The sequence below is a fragment of the Ochotona curzoniae genome, unplaced genomic scaffold (assembly GCF_017591425.1).
Source record: "Ochotona curzoniae isolate NIBS_2020 unplaced genomic scaffold, NIBS_Ocur_1.0 scaffold_3890, whole genome shotgun sequence".
Classification (NCBI taxonomy): Eukaryota; Metazoa; Chordata; class Mammalia; order Lagomorpha; family Ochotonidae; genus Ochotona; species Ochotona curzoniae.
In genome coordinates this window covers 42458434-42482467 of record NW_024467115.1, presented here as the reverse complement: position 1 = coordinate 42482467, position 24034 = coordinate 42458434, and the positions used below count along the sequence as shown (strand labels likewise).

The 24034-nt window shown below is 47.9% G+C and overlaps 1 protein-coding gene across 1 annotated transcript in view; it reads left to right on the top strand.

Annotated features, from left to right (window-relative positions):
- Positions 1 to 24034, top strand: part of WDR27 (WD repeat domain 27) — a 164907-nt gene that overhangs the window by 55680 nt on the left and 85193 nt on the right. The window contains exons 20-23 of the mRNA XM_040965372.1: positions 7710 to 7807; positions 9766 to 9887; positions 19844 to 19941; positions 20301 to 20403. Of these exons, the coding sequence (XP_040821306.1) occupies positions 7710 to 7807; positions 9766 to 9887; positions 19844 to 19941; positions 20301 to 20403 (421 nt within the window). The remainder of the gene's footprint in view (positions 1 to 7709; positions 7808 to 9765; positions 9888 to 19843; positions 19942 to 20300; positions 20404 to 24034) is intronic.

Below are 24034 nucleotides of genomic sequence, written 5' to 3'. Positions count from 1 at the left end.
CACACACGGGCTTAAAATGGATGAGACTTGAAACTGTGGAATCAGGAGAGTGCTCAGAGTGGATTGGGTCTGGCCATGATTTCAAGGCTGTGACCCCAATGACACAGGCAACAAGATGAAAAATGAACAAGGAGGCATCCAGATTCTTTCTATTCTCTCGCGATTTCATGTCTGCTTCTCACTGGATGGACCCAGGTATAGGTGAGTGGCTTTTCCTGGCTTGGCTGAGCCCATTGCTCATTCACCGGCAAGGAGCTGTGATCCTCTGTGATGCCGGCATCCCATATGGTGCTGTTCATGTACGTTGAGGGCTGCAGAAAATCTCTATCTGTTGCTGTTTGTAATTCCGGTTCTCAAATAAGCCAATAAAGCTTTATTAAATATAAGAGCTGGAAGTCACTGCAATGGAAAGGTGGGCAGCACAGACAACCCCTGCTGACCTACCTGTCCCTGTTGGTTGCTGAGTTGGACCCTGGTTCCTGGGGGGCAGTGCAGTCACTGCAGGGCCACACACCCTCCCCTGGTTCATAGGAGCAGTGCTGTGGCTCCAGGACCACACTCCCTGCTCTAGGTCGTAGGGGCAGTGCTGTGGCTCCAGTGCCACACCCCTCCCCTGAGTCATAGGGGGTCATAGGGGCAGTGCAGTGACTCCAGGGCCACACCCCTCCCTGGGTCATAGGGGCAGTGCAGTGACTCCAGGGCCACACCCCTCCCCTGGGTCATAGGGGCAGTGCAGTGACTCCAGTGCCACACCCCTCCCCTGGGTCATAGGGGGTCATAGGGGCAGTGCAGTGACTCCAGGGCCACACCCCTCCCCTGGGTCATAGGGGGTCATAGGGGCAGTGCAGTGACTCCAGGGCCACACCCCTCCCCTGGGTCATAGGGGGTCATAGGGGCAGTGCAGTGACTCCAGGGCCACACCCCTCCCCGGGGTCATAGGGGGTCATAGGGGCAGTGCAGTGACTCCAGGGCCACACCCCTCCCCTGGGTCATAGGGAGTCATGGGGGCAGTGCAGTGGCTCTAGGGCCACACCCCTCCCCTGGGTCATAGGGGGTCATGGGGGCAGTGCAGTGACTCCAGGGCCACACCCCTCCCCTGGGTCATAGGGGGTCATGGGGGCAGTGCAGTGACTCCAGGGCCACACCCCTCCCCTGGGTCATAGGGGCAGTGCAGTGACTCCAGGGCCACACCCCTCCCCTGGGTCATAGGGGGTCATGGGGGCAGTGCAGTGACTCCAGGGCTACACCCCTCCCCTGAGTCATAGGGAGTTATAGGGGCAGTGCAGTGACTCCAGGGCCATACCCCTTCCCCTGGTTCACGGGGGTGTGGTGGGGAGGAGTGATAAGATGAATCAAAAAGCTGGTTCTTTGAGAAAATCAACAAAATAAATTCCCCACTAGCCCAACTAATCAACAAAATGAGGGAGAAAATACACATCAATAGCATCAGAGCCGAGAAAGGAGATATATAACAACAGATACCTCAGAAATACAAAGAATCATCAGGAACTATGACTAGCAACTATATGCAAACAAATCAGAAGACCCAGAAGAGATGGATAGATTTTTGGACACATACAATCCACCAAAGTTGAATCAAGAAGCAATTAAAAATCTAAATAGACCAATAACATGCATGGAGATTGAATCAGCAATTAAAGCCCTCCCAACCAAGAAAAGCCCTGGACCAGATGGCTTCACTGCTGAATTCTACCAAATGTTTCAAGAACTTATCCCAATCCTATACAAGCTTTTCCAAATAAAAGAAAGAGAGGCAATCCTTCCAAACTCTATGAAGCTAATATCATCTTAATACCAAAGCCAGATGGAGAAACAACAGAAAAAGAGAACTACAGACCAATATCCTTGATGAACATAGATGCAAAGATCCTCAATAAAATACTAGCCAACAGGATCCAACAACACATCAGACAGATCATTCACCCGGACCAGGTGGGATTCATCCCAGGCATGCAGGGATGGTTCAACATCTGCAAATCAATAAACATGATACATCATTTCAACAAATTGAAAAATAAAAACCATATGATCCTCTCAATAGATGCAGAGAAGGTATTTGATAAAATCCAACACTACTTCATGCTGAAAACCCTAAGCAAGATAGGCATAGAAGGAACATTCTACTACATAATCAAAACAATTTACGAAAATCCCAATGCCAGCATCATACTAAATGGAGAAAGAGATTGGAAACCTTTCCACTAAAATCTAGAACTAGACAGAAATGTCCGCTGTCACCACTACTAGTCAATATAGTATTGAAAGTCCTTGCCAGAGCTGTTAGGCAAGGAAAAAGCAATTAAAGGAATTCCAAATTGGAAAAGAGGAAATGAAATTCCCTCTACTTGCAGATGACATGATTCTCTACATAGGAGAGCCAACAGGCTCAGTCAAGAGACTGTTGGAACTCATAAGAGACTTTGGCAAGGTAGCAGGATACACAATTAATGAACACAAGTCAATGGCAATAGTGTACATGGATGAGAAAGAGATTGTAAGTACAGTCCCCTTTAAAAGGAGGAGACAAATCTTAAATACCTAGGAATCAAGCTAACTAAATATGTGGAAGACCTCTATGACAAAAACCACAAAACATTAAAAAAGGAAATAAGATACCCTGAAAAATGGGGAATCGTGCCATGTTCCTGGATTAGCGGGATCAACATAATCAAAATGACCATATTACCAAAAGCAATATACAAGTTCAGTACAATCCCAATCAAAATCCCAACAGCATTCTTTTCAGAAATAGAAAAGATGATACAGAAGTTCATCTGGAATCACATAAGACCGCGAATTACCAAAGCTATCCTGAAAAATAGAAATCAAGCTGGAGGAATCACAATTCCAGACCTCAAGACATACTACAGAGCAGTGGTTATCAAACAGTCTGGTACTGGTGCAGAAACAGAGAAGATGATCAGTGGAACAGAATAGAAACACCAGGAGGAGCCCATACATGTATAGTCAACTAATCTTTAACAAGAAAACTGAAAATAATCCAGGCAAAAAGCCTGGTCTATTCAACAAATGCTGTTGGGACAACTGGACAGCAGCTTGCAGAATTAAGAAGCAAGACCCACACCTGTCACATTATACAAAAATCAGCTCTAAATGGATCAAGGACCTAAATCTGCACCCAGAAACCATCAAACTATTAAAGGAAAACATAGCAAGCACACTCTTAAGATATAGGAACAGGGAAAGACTTCTTAGAAAAGATGCCCAAAGCAAAGGCAATCAAAGCCAAAATGAACAAATGAGACTACATCAAACTAAAAAGCTTCTGTACAGCAAAGGAAACAATTAACAAAGTGAGGAAGCAACCAACAGAATGGGAGAACATTTTTTGCACACTACACAAGCGATAGGGGACTAATATTTAGGATTTACAAAGAGCTTCAGAAACAACAACAACAAAACAACCCTATAGCAAAATGGGCAAAGGAAATGAACATTTTTCAAAAGAACAGATTCAAATGGCTAACAGGCATAGGAAAAAGATGCTTAGGCTTCCTAGCCATCAGAGAGATACAAATGACAACCACATTGAGGTACCAGCTAACTCCAGTGAGATTGGCCTACGTTCAGAACTCAACGTAACAACACCTGCTGGCATGGATGTGGGGAGAAAGGTACCCTCCTTCACTGCTGGTGTGAGTGTAGGCTAGTACAAGCAGTGTGGAAATCAGTATGGAGAGTGCTTGGAGAATTGCCATATGACCCAGCTATCCTGCTCCTAGGAATATACCCAATAGAAATGCAATCTGCATATGAGAAGGGGATCTATTATCCTGTATTTGAAGCAACACAATCTGCAATAGCAAAAACATGGAAACAATCTAGATGTGTGCCCAAAGAAGAGTGGTTAAAGGAACTGTGGTACATCTACTCCATGGAATATTGTTCAGCTATTAGGAAGAATGAAATTATACTGCTTACAACTAGGTGGTCACAACTGGAGATCATTATACTCAGTGAAATGAGTCAACCAAAAAAGAGCAAATACAATATGTTCTCTCTTATATAAGGAAACCAGTATGAAAAGTGTAACTTCAAAAATATGATCCAGGGCCCGGCGCGGTGGCGCAAGTGGCTAAGTCCTCGCCTAGCACGCCCGGGATCCCATATGGGCGCCGGTTCTAATCCCGGCAGCCCCGCTTCCCTTCCAGCTCCCTGCCTGTGGCCTGGGAAAGCAGTCGAGGACGGCCCAAAGCTTTGGGACCCTGCACCCGCGCGGGAGACCCAAGAGGCTCCTGGCTTCGGATCGGCATAGTATCGGCCCGTTGCGCTCACTTGGGGAGTGAATCATCGGACGGAAGATCTTCCTCTCTGTCTCTCCTCTCTGTATATCCGCCTTTCCAATGAAAAAATAATAAAAATAAATCTTTAAAAAAAAAATATGATCCATACTGTTTCTTGCTCTTTTTTTTTTTTTGCTGTGTCCCATGTGATTCAATGTTGTTTCATTTCTGTTTTATTTATTCCAAACAATTTCTTTTCTCTTGTTGAATTCATCACTGGCTCATGGATTACACAGTGGCATCATTTTCCCCAAGAGACTTTTGTGTTTCCTTTTTGTCACCCATGTGTTGGTTATTCAGTTGTGTTTTTTTTTCATGGTGCTGAAGTTTGTTGTTGTTGTTGAGGCTGTTGTTCTAACTCATACCAGTTGTTGACCTTGTTTCATGGCTTCTCCATTATGGAAATGTTTAATGATGAGTACTGGGGGTCTACCATATGTGGTGGTATAATGCAACATGCATCCGTGCTTCCAGGCAAAAGATGGATTCCCAATGAAACTGCTGGACATGTGTAGACAGTGGGATGCTGGACTGTTTGACAGAAGAAAGATCGTCTGTGTGCTGATTCACTCCCCAAATGACCACAACAACAACAAAAAATTATATCCGATAGAGACCAATAAGGAAAGCTTAGAACAGGCAGGAAATAGTCAGCTTGGGCTCACATATACCTATTAGGTAGGACACAAAGATTAGTCACTCCTCACTAAGGTATTGAAGATTTCTCTGCACACCCCTCCTAAAATTGTTTTGCGCCTCAAGTGTTAACATGTGCCTTGTTAGAGTTATAAGCCTGTTTGGACTATCCTAAAATTTGCCAACTTCAGTAAAAATTGTGCTTGAATACTATAAGCTGCTCAATATGAAAGTGAAAATAGACACAAGACTACTGAATAGTACCCTATAACCATTTTAAGGTATATAGCTTCCGGTTGTGTATAAATTAAAATTGAAAGGTCAATGAAGCAGTCACAGGATGTGGTTAAGAACTTGCACTTTCTAACATATTGGTCACACAATGCCTTGTCAATTAACTCCATAGTGTTGTAAATTGCTGTTGTGTTGTGGCTTTTCATTGGAGGGGATGATATTCTGCCAGCTAAACTTTCAGACCAGGGATGGGCTCCCAGTGAAACTGTTGAATTTATCTGGACAATAAGATGCTGGACTCTATGCATGATAAATGCTTGCAACGACAGAATCGTGAGTGGATTTAAACTGTACTACTGCAACAATGTGGAGGAACACAATATTGGGGGAGGGCTTTTTGGAGGGGTTGGGGGAATCCCAGAGCCTATGAAATTTTGTCATAAAATGAGATAAAAAGAAAAAAATAATGTGATTCTGGATTAAAAAAAATAACCCAGAAAATAAACAAACAAACCCAAAACACTAATTCTGACTTATAATTGAGAAATGAGCCGGATTAGCTAAGGCACTTCAGCTCTCCTCAGCCTGTGGTCCTGAACTACAGGAAGGAAGCAGGGCTCAATTAAAGCAGAGATGGCATTGCCCAAGGTAACACGGAGCAGTAACCATGTGCCCAGGGCGTGTCTGTCAGCCCCTGCATGGTGTGTGCCCAGGGCGTGTCTCTCAGCCCTTGGGATGGTGTGTGCCCAGGACATGTCTGTCAACCCCTGGGATGGTGTGTGCCCAGGACGTGTCTGTCAACCCCTGCATGGTGTGTGCCCAGGACGTGTCTGTCAACCCCTGGGATGGTGTGTGCCCAGGACGTGTCTGTCAACCCCTGGGATGGTGTGTGCCCAGGACGTGTTTGTCAACCCCTGGGATGGTGTGTGCCCAGGACGTGTCTGTCAGCCCCTGGGGTGGTGTGTGCCCAGGACGTGTCTGTCAACCCCTGGGATGGTGTGTGCCCAGGACGTGTCTGTCAGCCCCTGGGGATATGTGTGCCCAGGACATGTCTGTCAACCCCTGCATGGTGTGTGCCCAGGATGTGTCTGTCAACCCCTGGGATGGTGTGTGCCCAGGACGTGTCTGTCAACCCTGGGATGGTGTGTGCCCAGGACGTGTCTGTCAGCCCCTGGGGTGGTGTGTGCCCAGGACGTGTCTCTCAACCCCTGCATGGTGTGTGCCCAGGACGTGTCTCTCAACCCTGGGATGGTGTGTGCCCAGGACGTGTCTGTCAACCCCTGCATGGTGTGTGCCCAGGACGTGTCTCTCAACCCTGGGATGGTGTGTGCCCAGGGCGTGTCTGTCAGCCCCTGTGGAGGTGTGTACCCAGGACATGTCTGTCGGCCCCTGGGATGGTGTGTGCCCAGGGTGTGTCTCTCAGTCCCTGGGGTGGTGTGTGCCCAGGACGTGTCTGTCAGCCCCTGCATGGTGTGTGCTCAGGACGTGTTTGTCAGCTCTTGGGTGATGTGTTGAAGTTGGCAAATCTTTTTGCTTTCCAAGGGGGAGGCATGGACCTCTGTGATGGGTAGTTCACATATGTGTGGCACCAGTTGGCAAAAGCAATTGCCACTGCACAGCTCTGTTGGCAGAGTGGGTGAAGAAGCTTCCTGGTCTGGTAGTGTCGCTGGTGGGCTGGACCCAGGTATAGAGCAGTCATTCCAGAACCACAGCCCAGATTAGAAAGCACAGACCCTCAAGTGTAGGGTATGACAGAATGTAAGGAAGGAAGGAGGTGGCAGGTGGCAGGAGTGTCACTATACTCTTAAGTCTGTGTTTATGGAACACATGATATTCATTCACTTATCTAAATTAAAAAGGTTAGTAAGAAGCCGGACAGCCAGGTGCGGTTATGCCCTGCAGGCTGCCCTGGCGTCACAGTGCCTCGGTCCTCCTCGCTGTAAGGACATTGCTATTTGTCTTCAGGTTGGATGTCCACTCCCGGTGGTTCCTGTCTCCCTGTACTTCTCTGTCCTGATCCTAGGTTGCCCACTGAGCATCCTCCAAAGACATGATGTTGATGACTGTGGTCCCTGTCAGCTCAGACCCTGACGTCACTGCTCCCTCCTGCACCCCAGGCTGGCCTCCACTGGGCCTGGGCCTGTTCCTTCTCCCATGCAGCTCCCTGTGGCTGCTGGGGTGTAGTCTCCCTCCTGGACCCCCCCCCCCCCCATGGGCTGCTTGGCCGCCCTAGAGTGTTGTAAGCCTTAGGCTCGAGTGGAAAGGCTGGTAATGTGTATGTGTTAGGAGCCACATTCTGTCCTGTGAGTAGGAATACGTTATTTCTGACTGTATGCAATATATTATTTTTTATGAAGTTTTCCTAAACAAAAAATCAGGGTTTCCCAATGGAAAACTAACTTTTCTAAGGCAGTTCTCTGCTTTCCTCAGAATCAGAGTGGTGCAAGGAGAGCTTCCTGTGCTGTCCTCTGGGAGAGAGAAGCCAAGTGTCTTCTGTCTCCATCTTTCTTCCAGATACAGCCCGAAGAGCTGGTTCCAGCCAGTGCACAGGCTCTCGGTGGCCAGCAGTGCCCACGTGACCAGCCTGTCTGCAGTGAATGACTTCTACTCTCGTATCCTTTCCTTAGGTTCTCCAGGACTTGGGTGCTGTGCATTGTCCTTGTACAAAGGCATCTGTTGAGTGTCCACTGGTCCAGGCTATGCTGGGCACTGGGATGTGCTCCTCACAGGGAGTGTGTGCTCATTTGCAAGACTAAAAAAATCTTTTAATCTGCCTTAAAAGCAGAGCAAGGGGTGGGAAGGGAGAGAGAGTAGGAGTGGAAAATAAGAGGGAGAGGGAGAGAAGGGGAGAAGACAGTTCTTTCATGCACTGATTCACTCTGCAGAGGCCCACAGCAGGAGGGCTGGGCCATGCTGACAGTGGGAGCCAGGGACTCCTCTGGGTCTCAGGCACAGGGACCCCAGTACTGTGTCATCACCTGCAGGCTCCTAGGGTACATTAGCAGAAAGCTAGATGGACTTAGCCCTGGCCCTCTGGTGGGAGTGCAGGTGTCCCTGCATGAATGACCATGGCACTATGGTGATGCTGCCACATGCCTTGGTTGTACCTGCACTGATTTTGTGATAGTGTGAGGAGCATCTTGGAGTAGACAGACCTGGCACCACAATCTTACGCCAGTCAGCAGGGGGGGTCAACCTGTGCTGGGTGTGTCGCTGGGTGTGAGCTGGTAGTTATGGGGTGCTCTGAACCAAAGGCGGCCCTACTCGTTTTGTGTGTAGGCTCTACCCCTGTGGGGGACTGACAGATCATAGCCTTTGCTAATGGCGTGTGATGTTGAGGTCAAGACTTCAATTTCTGAGTTTGGGGGCCATTTCTTTTCATTAAAAAGCATTGATTTTGGGGCTGACCCTGTGGTGTGGTGTGTTAAGTTACTGCCTGCAGTGCACACTGCTACCACCAAATATGGGCATGCATTTGAATCCTGGCTGCTCCACTTCCCATTCATCTCTCTGCTCATGCTCCTGGGGAAGCAGCAGAGGAAGGCCCACATGGGACACCCTGAAGATGCTTCTGGCTTAGTCTGGCCCAGCTATGCTTGTTGTGTGGCCATCTTGGGAGTGAGCCAGCTGATGGAAGATCTTGCTGTCTCTCATCTCTCTGTAACTCTGCCTTCCAAGTGAATAATCTTTTTTAAAAAAGACAATTTTAAATTATTTAACATCAAAGCTCCTAGTGGTTAAGAATTATCTTTATAGAACTTTAATTTATTCCAAGATTGAATTTTATTTATTTATTTTTGTTTCACCTTCTATTTAATTTATTGGCAGGCAGAGAGTCAGAGGAGTCTTCTACCCACTGGCTCTCCCCCTTGATGCCCACGACAGCCAGGTCTGGGCCCCTGGGTGCCAGGCACATGAGCCACCTCCACTGCCTCCAGGGTATGTGTAAGCAGGAATCCTGAGTCAGGAGTGGGCTAGTGTCCCTCACAATGGCCCAGGCTGGCCCTGGCTGCCCTCTGTGGAAGGGTTTCCATTTGCTGGTAGATGTTCAAAAGGACTGAGGGGACCCTAGTGGATGTGAGTTCCAGGGGGGTTGTTTTTAAGTGTATTGTTTATTAACACCATGTGGGAAGGATATATTGCCCTTAAGGTTATTCTGGCTTCCATCACCACTCCTGGACACCTTTCCATCAGCCAGGGGCAGTTCCCCCAGACAGCAGCATTTAAGGGTAAACACCAGAGTTCTGATGTGTCCCATTAAAGCAGGGCCAAAAACTGTACCTCTAGCCTGCTCAGGGCAGCGTTGCTCCCAGCATCCCAATATTGTTTGCCCAGTACTTGAGGTTTAGCTGTGGCTTGGTGTCTCAGACACTATCTGGTGGTGAACTCCAGGTCTCTGCCTCTAGGTGTGCACCTGCCCAGGCTTCTGCATTCCCTAGCAGAAGCCCACCTGGAGTCAGATGGGGACTGTTGGAACCTGGGAAATCTCTGGGCACCCGTGAGTCCCCTAAGAGCACTGTACGCTCTGCGGGCCACTGCTTCCTAGAGGGCCTCCTAACAAGGCATGCAGACATTGTGCTCACAGCTGCCCGGGACAGAAGCCTGGAAGTCTTCGACCTCAATGTGGGCCGCAGTGCTGCGGTGATCGCCGAGGCCCATTCACGCCCTGTCCATCAGATCTGTCAAAACAAGGTGAGTCTTGACTGGGCTACAGGTGGAGGATTAGTGTGCTGCACCACCGTGTTGTCACCTCATCATAATGTGTGCATTTGGCCTGAACCAACAGGATTTTGGTTGGAGATGATGCAATCCAGGGTCTATTTTTGGAAACAAGATCTAGTGTTTTCCTGAAAGGACCGTCGGTAGGTCGAAACTACGGAAGAGGAGGTCTAACTTACAGCGCACAGTGCTGACTCTGCTGTTGTACTTCAGTTGCAGGCTCTGTTGGTAAAACATGGCCACCTACGCTTGGCAGCGTGAACCAAGAGGGATGACCTCTTCCCTGGTGGACGCTGCTGTGGCGTCACACTGTGTGGTCACAGCAGGGAGGCACAGGCTGGGGATTTGGGATCAGGGGTCAGGGTCCTGGCCCTTGTGCTGAGTTCATGATCCCAGAGCTGTTCAGTCTGAAAGATACTTTGTTACCCCAAGGGCATTGAAAATTTGTGAGCAAAATTCTTTCTGTTTGGCTTTAACTAAAGCTGCAATTTTGATCCTCAGTATGTTTGGAAAGGCTTTTCCTGCTAAGGGTTTAACTTAAAATGCTTTTTGAACTACGTTATAATTCAAGGGTCTCATTTTACTAAGTGACGTCTTAGCATTTTGGTTAAAAAGACTTTTTTGTCCATAGCTTACCAGTTTTCCAGGCTTATATTGAATTTGGTCTGATAATTGGTGAGGTTTATAAACTGCTTCTGTGGGAAAGGGAGCTGGACTTTGGGTCCCTGGGGCTTTGTTGGAGCCAGTGGGTCTCCAGGGAGGGTACAGGAAGCCTGTCCTTGCAGGTCTCAGTGTGGTGGCTTTGCAGGAGGTGGATCACCCACACTTGTGGGGGACCCTTAGAGGTGTGGGAGGCCAACCCCCTGGGCTTGTGGGGGCACTTAGAAGGCAGACAGGGCTTGATGTGGACATGTGAATGTGCTTTCTCAGTTTTCTTCGCTGGACGCTCAGGGACAGGACACTTGCCGTTAGTTCAGAAGGAGGCATTTCTAGTCCGTGTAGCTCTGTGGCAGACACCCGCCAACAGAGTGTCATGGGACAGACAGTTGTGCCTTTTGTCCATGCCCCAGGATGGTGTTGAGCAGGACAGGCCTCTTTTAGACACTGTGTGCTGTGTCTCTCCAGGAACAGAGGTACCCTTGGAGGAGTTTCACATGTGTGTGTAATTCCCATGTTTCAGTTCTGGTAAGAGCTGTGAAGAGATGGGGCCAGTGAGAACAGGTACACTGTTCTGTCTGCTGACTGTGACTTCAGGCTTCTGGCTGCACTGCTGGGTCCAGCCTAGGCTGACTGTAAGGCTGACTAGCAGAATTCACAAATGTCAGGCTTCTAAAGGAGGTAGCTTTCACAGTGATGGTTAGCATTGCCTTGAACTCAAGTGTGGCTCTGGGAGACACTGGTGGTTGGTGCTTTGATGTTCTGGGTTTGTGGGACTGGGTTTGTTTAGCATGCTCTCAGGCAAAAGCTTTGGGATCAGTTTCCAGTCACCTGCCTGGCCTCGGTGGCATTGAGAGCCTGAAGTGTACTTGACCAGCACCTGCTGTTTGAGCCGTTGTGCACATCAAGGAAGACAGATGAAAATCCAGAGAGGAAGTGGTTTTATATTGTATCTTTGTGTTTCACTTATTTACCTATTTTAGAGAAGGAGACAGGCAGACAGATGTCTGGCTCACTGATTCACTCCACAGACACCTGTTCTAGCGCACGTGTCTCCCAGATGTTCCTCCTGGGGGCTTATTAGCAGGAGGTTCGAGTTATCACACAGGCACTTGCCCAGCTGGAGACCAAGTGCCCACACAGTGGAAAGCTAGTCAGCAAGGACATGTAAAAGGCTAAAATTTCATGAGTGGACTTTTGAACTTTTAAATGTATTATTATCAAAATATGCTATGTAAACATTTATTTCAAGATATTATTGTTCATGTTAAAACATCTTCCTTAAGTAGTTGTGCATTTAGATAAATTTGAAATACCTTTTTAAAATAACACCTCAGTTTTAAACTGTTTAGTGGGAACAGTTCTTTCCTAGATGATTTTTCTCATACTTAGAGATTTTGGAACATAATCTGGAGTTCTGGGCAATACCTTGTTATTTTCTTGTTTTTTTCCCCTCTTGTTCTCAGGTCTTAGTAAGCTTCGTTTCTCAGTGCCGAAGATGACCTGTGCTTTCACATTGCTTAGCAGGTGCCAGGCCCATGGGACTGATGCCAGCACTCTTGCTTCTTGGTGTGTCCTCTGTGAAGGCCTTAAAAGCTCATCATTCTCCACAGCCTGAAGCACATACTCCCCACGTTCTTGGGAGAGCTGCGATAGAGGCTGGCACTACTTTCAGGGAAATCCCAGGGCAGGAGGTTGTAGATGTGGGCTGGTTGTGCGGGACACTTAGTGACGTGAGAGTGTCACAGTGACATGTGATACTCAACTTGTGTTCTTACATGTTATGGAGCACACAGAAGCTGGAGTCTGGCCTGCTACAGCCAGAGAGGAAAAGCCACATGGTTGAACCTCCCTGTTCTTGCAGATAAGAAGGTGAGAACAGGGGCTTGGTGCTGCAGTAATGGCAACTCTTGGCTTGTCCCTGGGTTCAAGTCTCAGCACCACTCAGGATTCTAGCTTCCTGCTAACACAGACCATGGGAGACAGCAAATAATGGCTCCAAGTCCTCGGGTCTCTGCCACTCATATGAGAGACTTGGGTTGAGAACCAGAGTGTTGGCTTCTGCCTTGCCCAGCTTTGGCCATGTGGGGCTTGTGGAGTGAACACAGACACACATGCATGAGATGGAATCATGGGTGTGCGTGCATGTGAGTGAAGGCCTGCTGGCTGAGTTGTCAGTCCATTAAGGCTGCTGGGCCTAAATGCCTCACACAGGGGCAACTGCACCACAGCAAAGCCACATTGTCCCAGTATCTGAGATGGGGGTCTCTGTGTTCTCTTTGTAAGCATGTGAGCCCTGTGTGGCCACCTCACCTATCTGTACTGTTACCTTGGGGTGAGGTTTAAATGACATTCAGACCTGAGCGGTGAGTGACCATGAGGACATCTGTAGGCACTGTGTGGGTAGACTGTGGGAGTGTCGTTGCTGACAACCTGTGCTTGGCCAGGCCCTTTGTTGTCCTCATATTCTCACAGCCTCTAGGGAGGACACTTTGTGGAGAATAGTGCTGGTTGGCACTGATGGGGCTTGCTTCTTAGCCTGGACACCTATTCCTCTCCTCTGCACCATATGAACCGTCCCAGGTGAGCACGCTCTGTCATGGGGGACTGAGTCTGGCCAGTACGCCCTGCATGCTCCCCAAAGCATCTGTGTCTGTCTGTGGGTGATGGTGTGTGCCTCAGGTTTACTCTGTGTTGGGGGTGGAGATGAGGTAAGTAGCTGCTGCTGGCAGGCAGGAGGCAGGACACATGGGTGTATAAAGGACGCCAAGCAGAATGGCTTCTTTATTTCTCCATCTAGTACAGAGTGCTTGCAACTTCTTGAAGTAAACTAAACTTCTGGAGTTCACTGATGAAGCTCATTTTTTCCGCTAAGACAGACAGCAGGGACGTGCAGGTGTGTGTGGGTCTGGGTTACTGAGACAGGAGGTCCAATCAGCAGAGTGTACAGAAGTGCTCCGTGGGCACACAGCACAGTATACGGAAGTGCTCCGTGGGCACACAGCACAGTGTACAGAAGTGTTCTGTGGGCACACAGCAGAGTGTACCTGGGATATGCCCTCTCCTCTCTGTTAATCTAAGCCCTGTTTTGCCACAGCTATTTACCTGTTGGTCTGTAACTGGCTGTCTCCTACCTGTGATTTGCTGCAACTCTGTGGGAAGTGCTTTTGGCACAGTTCCTCTCCTCTTCTGTACCTGGTGTTCCCCACTCTCCTCATCTCTCCTGCCCTCTCCTCCCCTCCTGCTTCCCACCCCTTCTGCTCCCCCCACCTCCCCTCCTGCTCCTGGCTGCTTGGAGACTTGGTAACTGATAGTTCTGTGTATCAGCTGTTCAGAGTGAACTTGCTCTGCTGTTGTATCTTTTTGTATCTGTAGTTATTGGTGCTTCTCTCTGGATTCTGAGCAGTGGTGCACCAGCCATGGACTTCTACATGGTTAGTAACCAGCCATGGTTACTCTACAGTCACAAGGAGCGTGTTCTGAAGGCTGTTGCTGCTGACAGAGTGCATGGCCTGTACAGGGCAGAAATTTAAGACTGCATTGGTGTGATGGCGATGTGGTTGTGCACACCAGTTTTCTTGACCCTGTGTCAGCACCACACCTGCGAGTTGAGTTAGGGAGCTGCTGTCTTTGTGATTGGTGTGGAGGGTGTTATGTTCCTGCCTTCCTGCCTGGGGCCTCTCTTGCATTCCTTTTGTCTTCTGTTAGGATTTTGGCGTCTGGTCTTTAGGAAGCAGGTCTGCACTCAGTGCACACTTCGTAATGGCTTTTGCAATGACCGCACAGTAGTCTGACTCTTCCTCAAGTGTCTGTGGTCTCTTGGTGGTGACCATAATATTTTGGGAATCACTGTGGTGTGCTGTTGGATGAGCAGTATTATATTAAGAAAAATTATTATGATGGTTTTTTTTATGGGAAAATAACTGGTTTTGAGTCCTGAAAGTAAACCTCTGAGTGGTATGTGATGGAATGAAAAGGAAGCATTGTAGGGTTATGCTGTCTTAATAGCTTGTCTTCTAATGAGCTTTTTCACATTTTTGTTCAGTTACACAATGGACATCAAAGGGCTCAATCCACCCATAGCCATATGGGAGCCACTGATCATCTGCTGCCCACCCCACAGACTGTACTCACTCAAATGCCATGTTCCAGTAAAATAGGAACTAGGCCAGTTTTGATTCCTTCTCAGCTCGATGGCCAGCTCAGTGTGTTTGGCCTCAGGACTACGTAATGCTTTTTCACAAGCACCCAGTGCCTGGCCTTGTGATCTCTTCTGAGAAGTGCTGTGGCTCGAGCCGCAGTGTGTGTACCCCAGGATGATGGCACATTTTCCTTTCTTAGTTTTATCATTTATTGACTCATGGTAGGTTGAAATTCACAAACCTTTTTATAATTTATTGATATCTCTTAAAGTCAAAACACATGTTTATCAATTGTAAAACTTGATAGGCTATTCTTTTCATATTATTGAGTAAGGTGTGGATTGTTTTCTATAGATTCATTTATTTTTATTGGAAAGGCAGATTTACAGAGAGGAGAGAAAGTTCTTCCCTGCACTGGCTCACTCCCCAAATGGCCACAACTGCCAGAGCTGAGTTGGTCTGAAACCAGGAGCCAGAAGCTTCCTTCAGGTCTCCCAGGCAGATATGGGGCTCCATCCTTTGGGCCGTCCTCCACTGCTTTCCTAGGTCACAAATAAGGAGAGGCTGTGTGGGAAGTGGAGCAGCTGAGACATGATTTCAAATCAGTATGGGATCCTGGTGCTTACAAGTGGAGGAATAGCCAATTGAACCATTACATCAGGCCCAAGGTGTTGGCTTTTTATAAGTATATAGTACTAAACCACCAGTTTGAAGTGAAAATTAAAAATTGACTGCATTGACAGTCAGAGGTGGAGAAAACAGAGATCAATTCCACCTGAGGGGAGTGCCACACATCTCTGTTTGATGGGCCAAGGGATAAGCCAGGAGCTGGGAACTAACCCAGGTCTCTCACGTGGGTGGCAGAATCCAGTTATGGAACCATCACATGCTGCTTCCCAGTGTTAATGTTAGCAGGAAGCTGGACCCAGGGCTGAAAATGGGCTCAGCACACACCCTCAGGGCACAGCACACACCCTCAGAGGTCAGTACCCACCCTCAGGGCTCAGCACACACCCTCAGGGCTCAGCACACATCCTCAGGGCTCAGCACACACCCTCAGGGCTCAGCACACACCCTCAGGGCACAGCACACACCCTCTGGGCTGAGGACACACCCTCAGGGCTCAGCACACACCCTCAGGGCTCAGCACACACCCTCTGGGCTGAGGACACACCCTCAGGGCTCAGCACAGACCCTCAGGGCTCAGCACACACCCTTGTGGCTCAGCACACACCCCCAGGGCTCAGCACACACCCTAAGGGCTCAGCACACACCCTCAGGGCTCAGCACATACCCTCAGGGCTCAGTACACACCCTCAGGGCTGAGGACACATCCTCAGGGCTGAGCACACACCCTCTGGGCTCAGCACACACCCTCAGGGCTGAGGACACACCCTCAGGGCTCAGCACACACCCTCAGGGCACAGCACAGACCCTCAGGGCTCAGCACATACCCTCAGGGCTCAGCACATACCCTCAGGGCTCAGTACACACCCTCTGGGCTCAGCACACACCCTCTGGGCTGAGGACACACCCTCAGGGCTCAGCACATACCCTCAGGGCTCAGCACACACCCTCAGAGTTCAGGACACACCCTCAGGGCTGAGGAAACACCCTACAGGTTCAGGACACACCCTCTGGGCTTAGCACACACCCTCAGGGCTCAGCACTCCTCCTTCAAAGAGGCCTTTGGTATCTTAGTTGCCATGTTGAATGTCCCCCGGACCCCAGTAGCTTTTTTAATTAAACAGTTATACAGAATCTTAGATTTCAGAGTCATTTGTGTTGATATTTTGATTGAATTTGATTTAGAGGGTTTTGTTCTGTTTTAAAGAGATAAAGTGATTATTGCTGCAGATAGCTGTCTCCTCCTGGCTTCTTCTATCCTGGCCACCTGCTGCTGGATTTGAATCTGCTCTGGTGTGCGCCTGGGAGCAGCCTAATGCCTCGTTCTGTATGTGATTTTCTGTCTACCTTGGTGTGTTCTTCTGAACACTGCTGACCACATTGGCCAGCTCTGGAATATTCTGTTTTGGTTGTTCAGCACGTCACGTGTTTTCTCTCTGTTCTTGTGGGTTGTTGCAAGTTGGCTTTTGCTGTTCACTGAAGCTTCCTGTCTGTGAGATGATCCCTGCTCTGCAGAAATGTTGTTCTTGATGTCTCTGGAGGTTTTCTCACCCTCCCTCTGGGCCATGTCTGTGGGAGCTCGGAGGCTGGGCCGCCTTGTGCGTACTCACACTGTTCTTGGTTTCCGACATTTTGCTTGTTTGGTATTTAATGGGTGTGCAAATCTCCCATTTTGGTTGCAGCCCTGTTCGTTTCTCCTTATAGATCTATTAATTTTTGGTAAGTTTGGTGTTTGAAGATGGTTTTACTTGTGGTCTGGGCTTCCTGTATCTACCTGTGCCGCTGTTCCTGCTGTCTGGAGGGAAGCTGGATGTGATGGAGTGTCGTGTCTTCCAGCCATCCTCGGGTCTCCTGCTTGTCTGCATTTGCTGTTTTCCTCCTACTCATCACGTTCAGCTTTTTAAAAACTTGACGTTTTTCTTGAATCCAACACTAAGAGTAGACTGGGCCATTGTGTTTAATCTGCTTGGCAGTAGTCAGGAATGCTGACGCATTTGTTCTTGTTTATTACTTTCCTTCCTACCTAGCTTCTCTGTTTCCCCACCCCCACTGGGCTGACATCATATTTTACAGCTCTATTTTCCCCGAGTGGTTTCATCGCACATCCCGACTTCCGGCTGAGATTGGTGGTGCCGGGAGGTTGGCTGTTGTCATGGTTTTTCTTCCCCTTGGTCTATGCTGCATTGCCTCCCACTCTGCTTCATAGATGATCTCTCTGCTTGTGTTGGGATGTGCTAGGCTCGTTGGGCTCCACCATGAGCTCCCATCTGGCCCTCCGCAGCTGTGGCAGGCCAACAAGGAACGGTGCCCTCTGTCTGCACATTTCTTGCCTACAGATGGATGGAAGGGACTTTCTACTTTGCTGGTGTGTGAAGAAGTGGACAGAAAGGAGAATGCCGGAGTCAGGCTCCCGCTGAGTTTGGAGCTCGAGAAGGGTGCATGGAGTTGGCGATAAAGAAAGGCACAGACACTGTCACTTGGTGCCTTTTTGCTGCTTTTTTGCTCAAGAAGCTGTCCTTTTTATTTACTTAGACACATCACAAGTCTCTGCACAAACATTTGGTTTTTTTATCTTTAACTTTAGAACTAAGACAGCATGCACAGATGTTCAGTTAAGTTTTATTTCATGGTCAACCAGGTGCTCTTAAAGATAATTCTGTAAGTTACTATAATCAGTTTCTTTAAAGCAAGCCGTTATTCATTCTTCAGAAGTGGCCATTAGGTGACAGCCAGAACTCCAAGGCCAAGGCACAAATGGTTACCTGCTAATCAGCAAAACATTCCTCCTACATTTTATTTTCACAACTTATCTATCACTTAATGGGAGAAATACATCAAAAGAGAAAAAACATAAGGATCTAAGACAAAAAGTTTCAAACATGAAATCCCCCTACAACTGCAGGCTCTACAACCTCATAAGCAATCAAACAATAATCAAAAGTATATCTCTCTGATGTTAAAAAAAATTACCCTATACTTCCTTTAGTTAAAAAATTATGAAAGTGGCTAAAACAGCTACATTTTCTTTTTTTTAAAAGATTTATTTTATTTTTATTGGAAAGGTGAATATACAGAGAGGAGAGACAGAGAGGAAGATCTTCCATGCGATGGTTCATTCCCCAAGTGAGTGCAACGGCCGACGCTATGCCGATCCGAAGCCAGGAGCCTCTTGGGTTCCAAAGCTTTGGGCCGTCCTCGACTGCTTTCCCAGGCCACAGGCAGGGAGCTGGATGGGAAGTGGGGCCGCTGGGATTAGAACCGGCACCCATATGGGATCCCAGGCGTGCAAGGCGAGGACCATAACCACTGCCGGGCCCAAAACAGCTACATTTTCAATGCTCCAAAGAAACTGCAAAGACAGACTAGCCTTTGAGATAACAATAACTATATTTATTGCCATAGCAGTTTCAGCCCTCACTCCCATCACATGCATTAATATTTAGGATATTTTCAAGCTCTTTCCCAGAAGGTGTGCTGCATGTCTGGGCCAGATTCTGAGGCAATGGTTAGCACACAATAAGGTGTCCAGAAATGTCACGGGCTTAATTGTGCTCCTGTGTGTAAATTGTTAAAGGCCCACTCACCAAGACATTATCAGTGACATTAATTCTCAAGCTCTCATCCATTGTAAAAACCATCCCACAGGGGCAAACAACAATGGCTCAATACATTACAGAATTCTTAGTGGGGTGCTTGAGTGTCCATGCAAATGGGGGTGAGACCTTGTCAAGGTGGGCAGAGAGAAATCCACTGGGCCCTGCCAGCAGCTGGAAGCTCCCCCGGCCCTGCCAAGCAGGGAGCTATTCTCTTCACACCTTCATGCACTCTACACCTACTGCATGGACCCCAGCAGGAGAAGATTGGGATGGAGTGGAGGCCATGCAGGTGCCTGGTTGCTGTGGTCATTGGCCCCTCAGTGAAGGAAAAGCAGCTTCCGGGGGGGGCGTCCTGTATTAAAAGTGGCAATCTCTTCACCTGGAGGGGTGGGAACCTGTAGCCTGTTAACCCTTTATAGCATGAGTGGGCCAGGTGCTCATTTGGGTGGAGGTCTGGTCAGACCTTCTCAGGCTTCCAGGCGATGCTGGCAGTTCAGACAGCAGCAGCAGGTCAGGGCCAGGGCTGGGAATGGTGCCCACACAGGGGACGTGTGGTTCTCCCAAGGGATCTGCTTTGCACATTTTAGGATTTGACCTTTCATAAATTCATGGCTGACCTGGCCTCTAGTACCTTGATCTGTGCTAGGCAAATAGACTTTGTAGTTATTATCCTGGTCTTCAGGTTTTTCACTGTGTAGTCCTAAGGCCAGCAGTCTGTAGTGACTGCAGCCCAGGAGCTTCCTCTCACTGTTTCCATGGACGTTCTGGAGTGTGATTCTGAGATCCTTAGGCGTAAGAGCAGTTTGTGCTGAGGCTTGCCTTGGGTTCAGGTGTGAGGAGCTGTTGTTGGCTCAGTGCTTACTAGTTCAGTCTAGAGATGCACCTGTTTTTCCTTTTCCAATTGTAGGGGTCATTGTTCACTGCCCAGCAGCCCAAGGCATACGACCTTTTCCTAACCACAGCCATTGGTGATGGGCTCAGACTGTGGGACCTGAGAACTCTGAGGTAAGGCTGGTGGCCAGGCCACAGAGGGTGAAGCCACAGGATGGTGCACTCACTTTGATCTGCTTGCACACGCTGACAGTGTCAGCGAAGAACAAGTGACACATGAGGCAGCTGGCTTGTGCATTTGGAATGGGCAGTCAGGGAGCTGCTCTCTGCTTTGAAGGGAGGAAGGCCCCGGGTTCTGAGTGCCAAGGCCCCATGGGAAGCAATGAGGCATCCTTCCGCTGCAGCTCCCTGAGACGGGATGGGCTGTGGTTGGGTGCTGTCACCAGGCTCTGAGAAGCCAGTCTGATTCTCTACCTGATTTGTGTGAAGCGTGTGGTCTGCCTCTTTCCAGAAGCTTCTCTCTGCCCTCCCAGGTGTGTGCGCCGATTTGAAGGACACCCAAATCGCTGCTACCCCTGCGGCATTGCGTTCAGCCCTTGTGGGCGATTCGTGGCCTGTGGTGCTGAGGACCGCCATGTAAGTGTGCTCTTGGCTTGCTCATGTGGGCTCTGAGGTTGACTCCTGCTTTTTCTATATTGAATTTTATGGTATAATTACATAGAGTCTGGGATCCCCCCCCAATTCCCTCTCCCAACTGATTTTCCCATATTATTACAATAGTATAGTTTTTCATAACAAATTATAATTCCATCAGTCTGTTGTTTAAGTGTGCCCCGACATTGCTGGACTGTCTTGACTCTGTACCAGCAATCAGTGTCAAGACAGTCCAGCAATCCATTGTCTAGTTATATCCAACAGTTTCATTTGGAGTCCATCTTTGATTTGAAAGTAGGGATACATATTGCATTGTATCCTTACATCTGGATGTGCTAGTCTCCATTACTCTATCACTATATAGTCCCTTAAATGAGAAGTCACAAAACAAGGTTGACAACAGACATGAAGATAAAACCAAGACAAAAAAAAATACATCACCATAGAGTTGAAAAAATATGCCACTGATTAACCAATGCATGGCTGACAAAAATAAAGCACAAAAGCCTAATTTGCATGATGGCTTCCTTAGATTAGAGAGAGTATATGGTATTTCTCCTTTTGGGTTTGACTTATTTCATTGAGGATGATGATCTCTAGTTGGGACCATCTAGTTGCAAATGCTATTATTTCATTCTTTTTAATGGTTGAGTAATATTGCATGGAGTAGATATACCACAGTTTTTTTAACCACTCCTCTCTGAATGGGTATCTGTATTGTTTCCATGTCTTTGCTATTGTAGATTGTGCCACTATAAATATAGGATTACAGATCCCTTTTGCATATGCAGTTTTTATTTCCTTTATGTATATTCCTAGGAGTGGGATCACTGGGTCATATGGCAATTTTTTGTTTGTTGTCTTTTTTTTTTTTTTTGCAAATCTGTTATTACTCTCCATACTGATTTCCATAGTGGTTGCACTAGTCTGTACTCCAACCAGCAGTGAAGGAGGGTACCTTTCTCTCCACGTTCTCGGCAGCAGGACACCTGCTTGACGTGGGTTTGTGTGTGGCCATGTGAGGTGTGAAGGGTTCACATGTGTTCTAATGACATACAATACACACTGATCATCCATTCCTCCGCAGTTGTGAGTTGTCTCAAAGAGACACGTGCAGGCCCCTCCCGTGAAAGGACTTGATTTCTGTGAATTCTGTGATGGTAACACCAGCAGCTCAGCTGTGGTCTGAGTTAGCTCCCACCAAACAGTGAGCTCATCCCAAGGAAGTCCCTGCTGTGTCTTCACATGTCTCATGTGTCACACACATGTATCTGTGATGGACCCTCCCCCACCTGCACATGTCACACACATGCATCTGTGATGGCCTCTCCTCTTCATGTGTCACACACATGTATCTGTGATGGACCCTCCCCCACCTGCACATGTCACACACATGCATCTGTGATGGACCCTCGCCCACCTGCACATGTCACACACATGCATCTGTGATGGCCTCTCCTCTTCATGTGTCACACACATGTATCTGTGGTGGACCCTCCTCTTCACATGTCACATATGTGCATTTGTGATGGACCCTCTTCTTCACATGTCACACATGTGTATCTGCAATGGACCTTCCTCTTCTTGTGTCACACACATGTATCTGTGATAGACCCTCCTCTTCACGTGTCACACATGTGTATCTGTGATAGACCCTCTTTTCATGTGTCACACACATGTATTTGTAATGGACCCTCCTCTGCCTGTTTTATACACACAATACACACACACATCCAGTGAAGAACTGAAACAAAGCTGAAGGGGACCCACCTGTCCTCACAAAAATGACCGGATTGGGCCCTGGGCAGTAGTCCTGTGGCTAAATCCTTGCCTTGTATGCTCTGGGAGTGCTGGTTCATGTCCTGGCTCCTCCACTTCCAATCCAGCTTCCTGCCTGTGGCCAAGTCTCCTGCATGGGTGCAGGGTCCCAAGGCCTTGAACCAAGGTCATGGGCTGGGAGCTGGAGCTGAAGTAGAACAGCTGGGGCTTGAACTATTGCCCATTTGGGATGCCGGTGCCACAGGCAAGGGATTAAAATGCTGTACCATTGCTTCCACCTATAATTGGTTGTCTTTGAAAAGCAGAAGCAAAATGAATTTTATCCAACCAATTAAAAAAATTAGTGAAAGTTTAATATATAATAAAAGATGAGGAGAGAAAACATGGATCAGGGAACATTAGATCATGAGACTGCTTTCCAGAATATAAAATGTTAATGATTATAGTTAATATGAAACCTCCATCAAAATGGGCAGTTTGTAGAAAAGTCTGTGTTTTACAAGTTTCCTCAGAAGAAGAAATAAATATAGGTCAGTTTTCATTAAAGAATTAGAAAAAAATTCCCAAGAGCTGTTTTGGGAAAAAAGTAGGAGGTACAGATGATTTCTCAAGTCATTCTTTTTTATCAAACATTTGTTTTGTTTATTTCAAAGACAGAGTTATGGAGGAAAAGAGAGAGAGGAATAGTCAAAGCCAGGAGCCAAAGTTGCGTTGGGAGTCTCCCATGTGGGTGCAGGGGCCCAAGCACTTGGGCTGTCCTCCATGAGCAGGGAGCTGGATTGGAACCAGCATGCTTGTGGGATGGGGCCCTTCAGTCCGTGGCTTAACCTGTCATGCCCTTCTCAGGGGTTTTATAGTAACACTTAGTTGTTTCTGAGCATAGATAAGGAAATCACCCAGATTGGTTTCTTGATGTGGGTATGTCCTACAAAAGAATTTAGATAAAATTTCAGTAAAAACAACTAAGACTCCAACCCCAACTCCACCATGGTTGCTGGGGTGGCTGGTGACACTCAGCTTTGCGTATGACAGCATCAGGTCCCCTCCTCGCCTCCAGTGGCCCCAGTCCTTCTTCAACGGGATGATGGGCATTCTCCCCAGAAACTGCTCTGCAAAGTTCGGTGGCTTAACTATCCTACACAAGCTTCTCCAGAAATGCTTTTTTTTCCCCTTGTTTGTTTGTTTGTTTCTTCTGTGAGCAGAATTCAAACAAGTAATGTCTTATTGAGCTTGCTGGCTCAGGCTAGATCCTGTTTAATTAACTGAACAAGTCAGAACCAGTTTCTTTGTTTTTGTTTTTTGTTTTTTGATGGAGAAAGCTTTTCAGTCCATGCAGTTTTGCTAAACACACATTCTCCATCAAATTAGAAGACTTCAGACTTGCCTGGAATTTCTTTTTATAAGTAATGCATATTCATATACAGATATTATACATCATTCCTAGAAACATCGTTGTTTTATGAGAATAGTAAATGATGACTTCCTGTCAGTTGAGTTCCCTGGTGACAACATCGCTCACCTTGACAGACTGGGTCACTTCTGGCTTCCTGTGTGCTCCAGGTGGAGGCACATGGGAGCTGCTGGCAAAAGGACATGGAGGACTGCAGGGAGAGGACAAGGAGGACTGCAGGGAGAGGACATGGAGCACTGCAGGGAGAGGACATGGAGGACCGCAGGGAGAGGACATGGAGGACTGCAGGGAGAGGAGATGGAGGACTGCAGGGAGAGGAGATGGAGGACTGCAGGGAGAGGACATGGAGGACAGCAGGGAGAGGACATGGAGGACCGCAGGGAGAGGACATGGAGGACTGCAGGGAGAGGAGATGGAGGACAG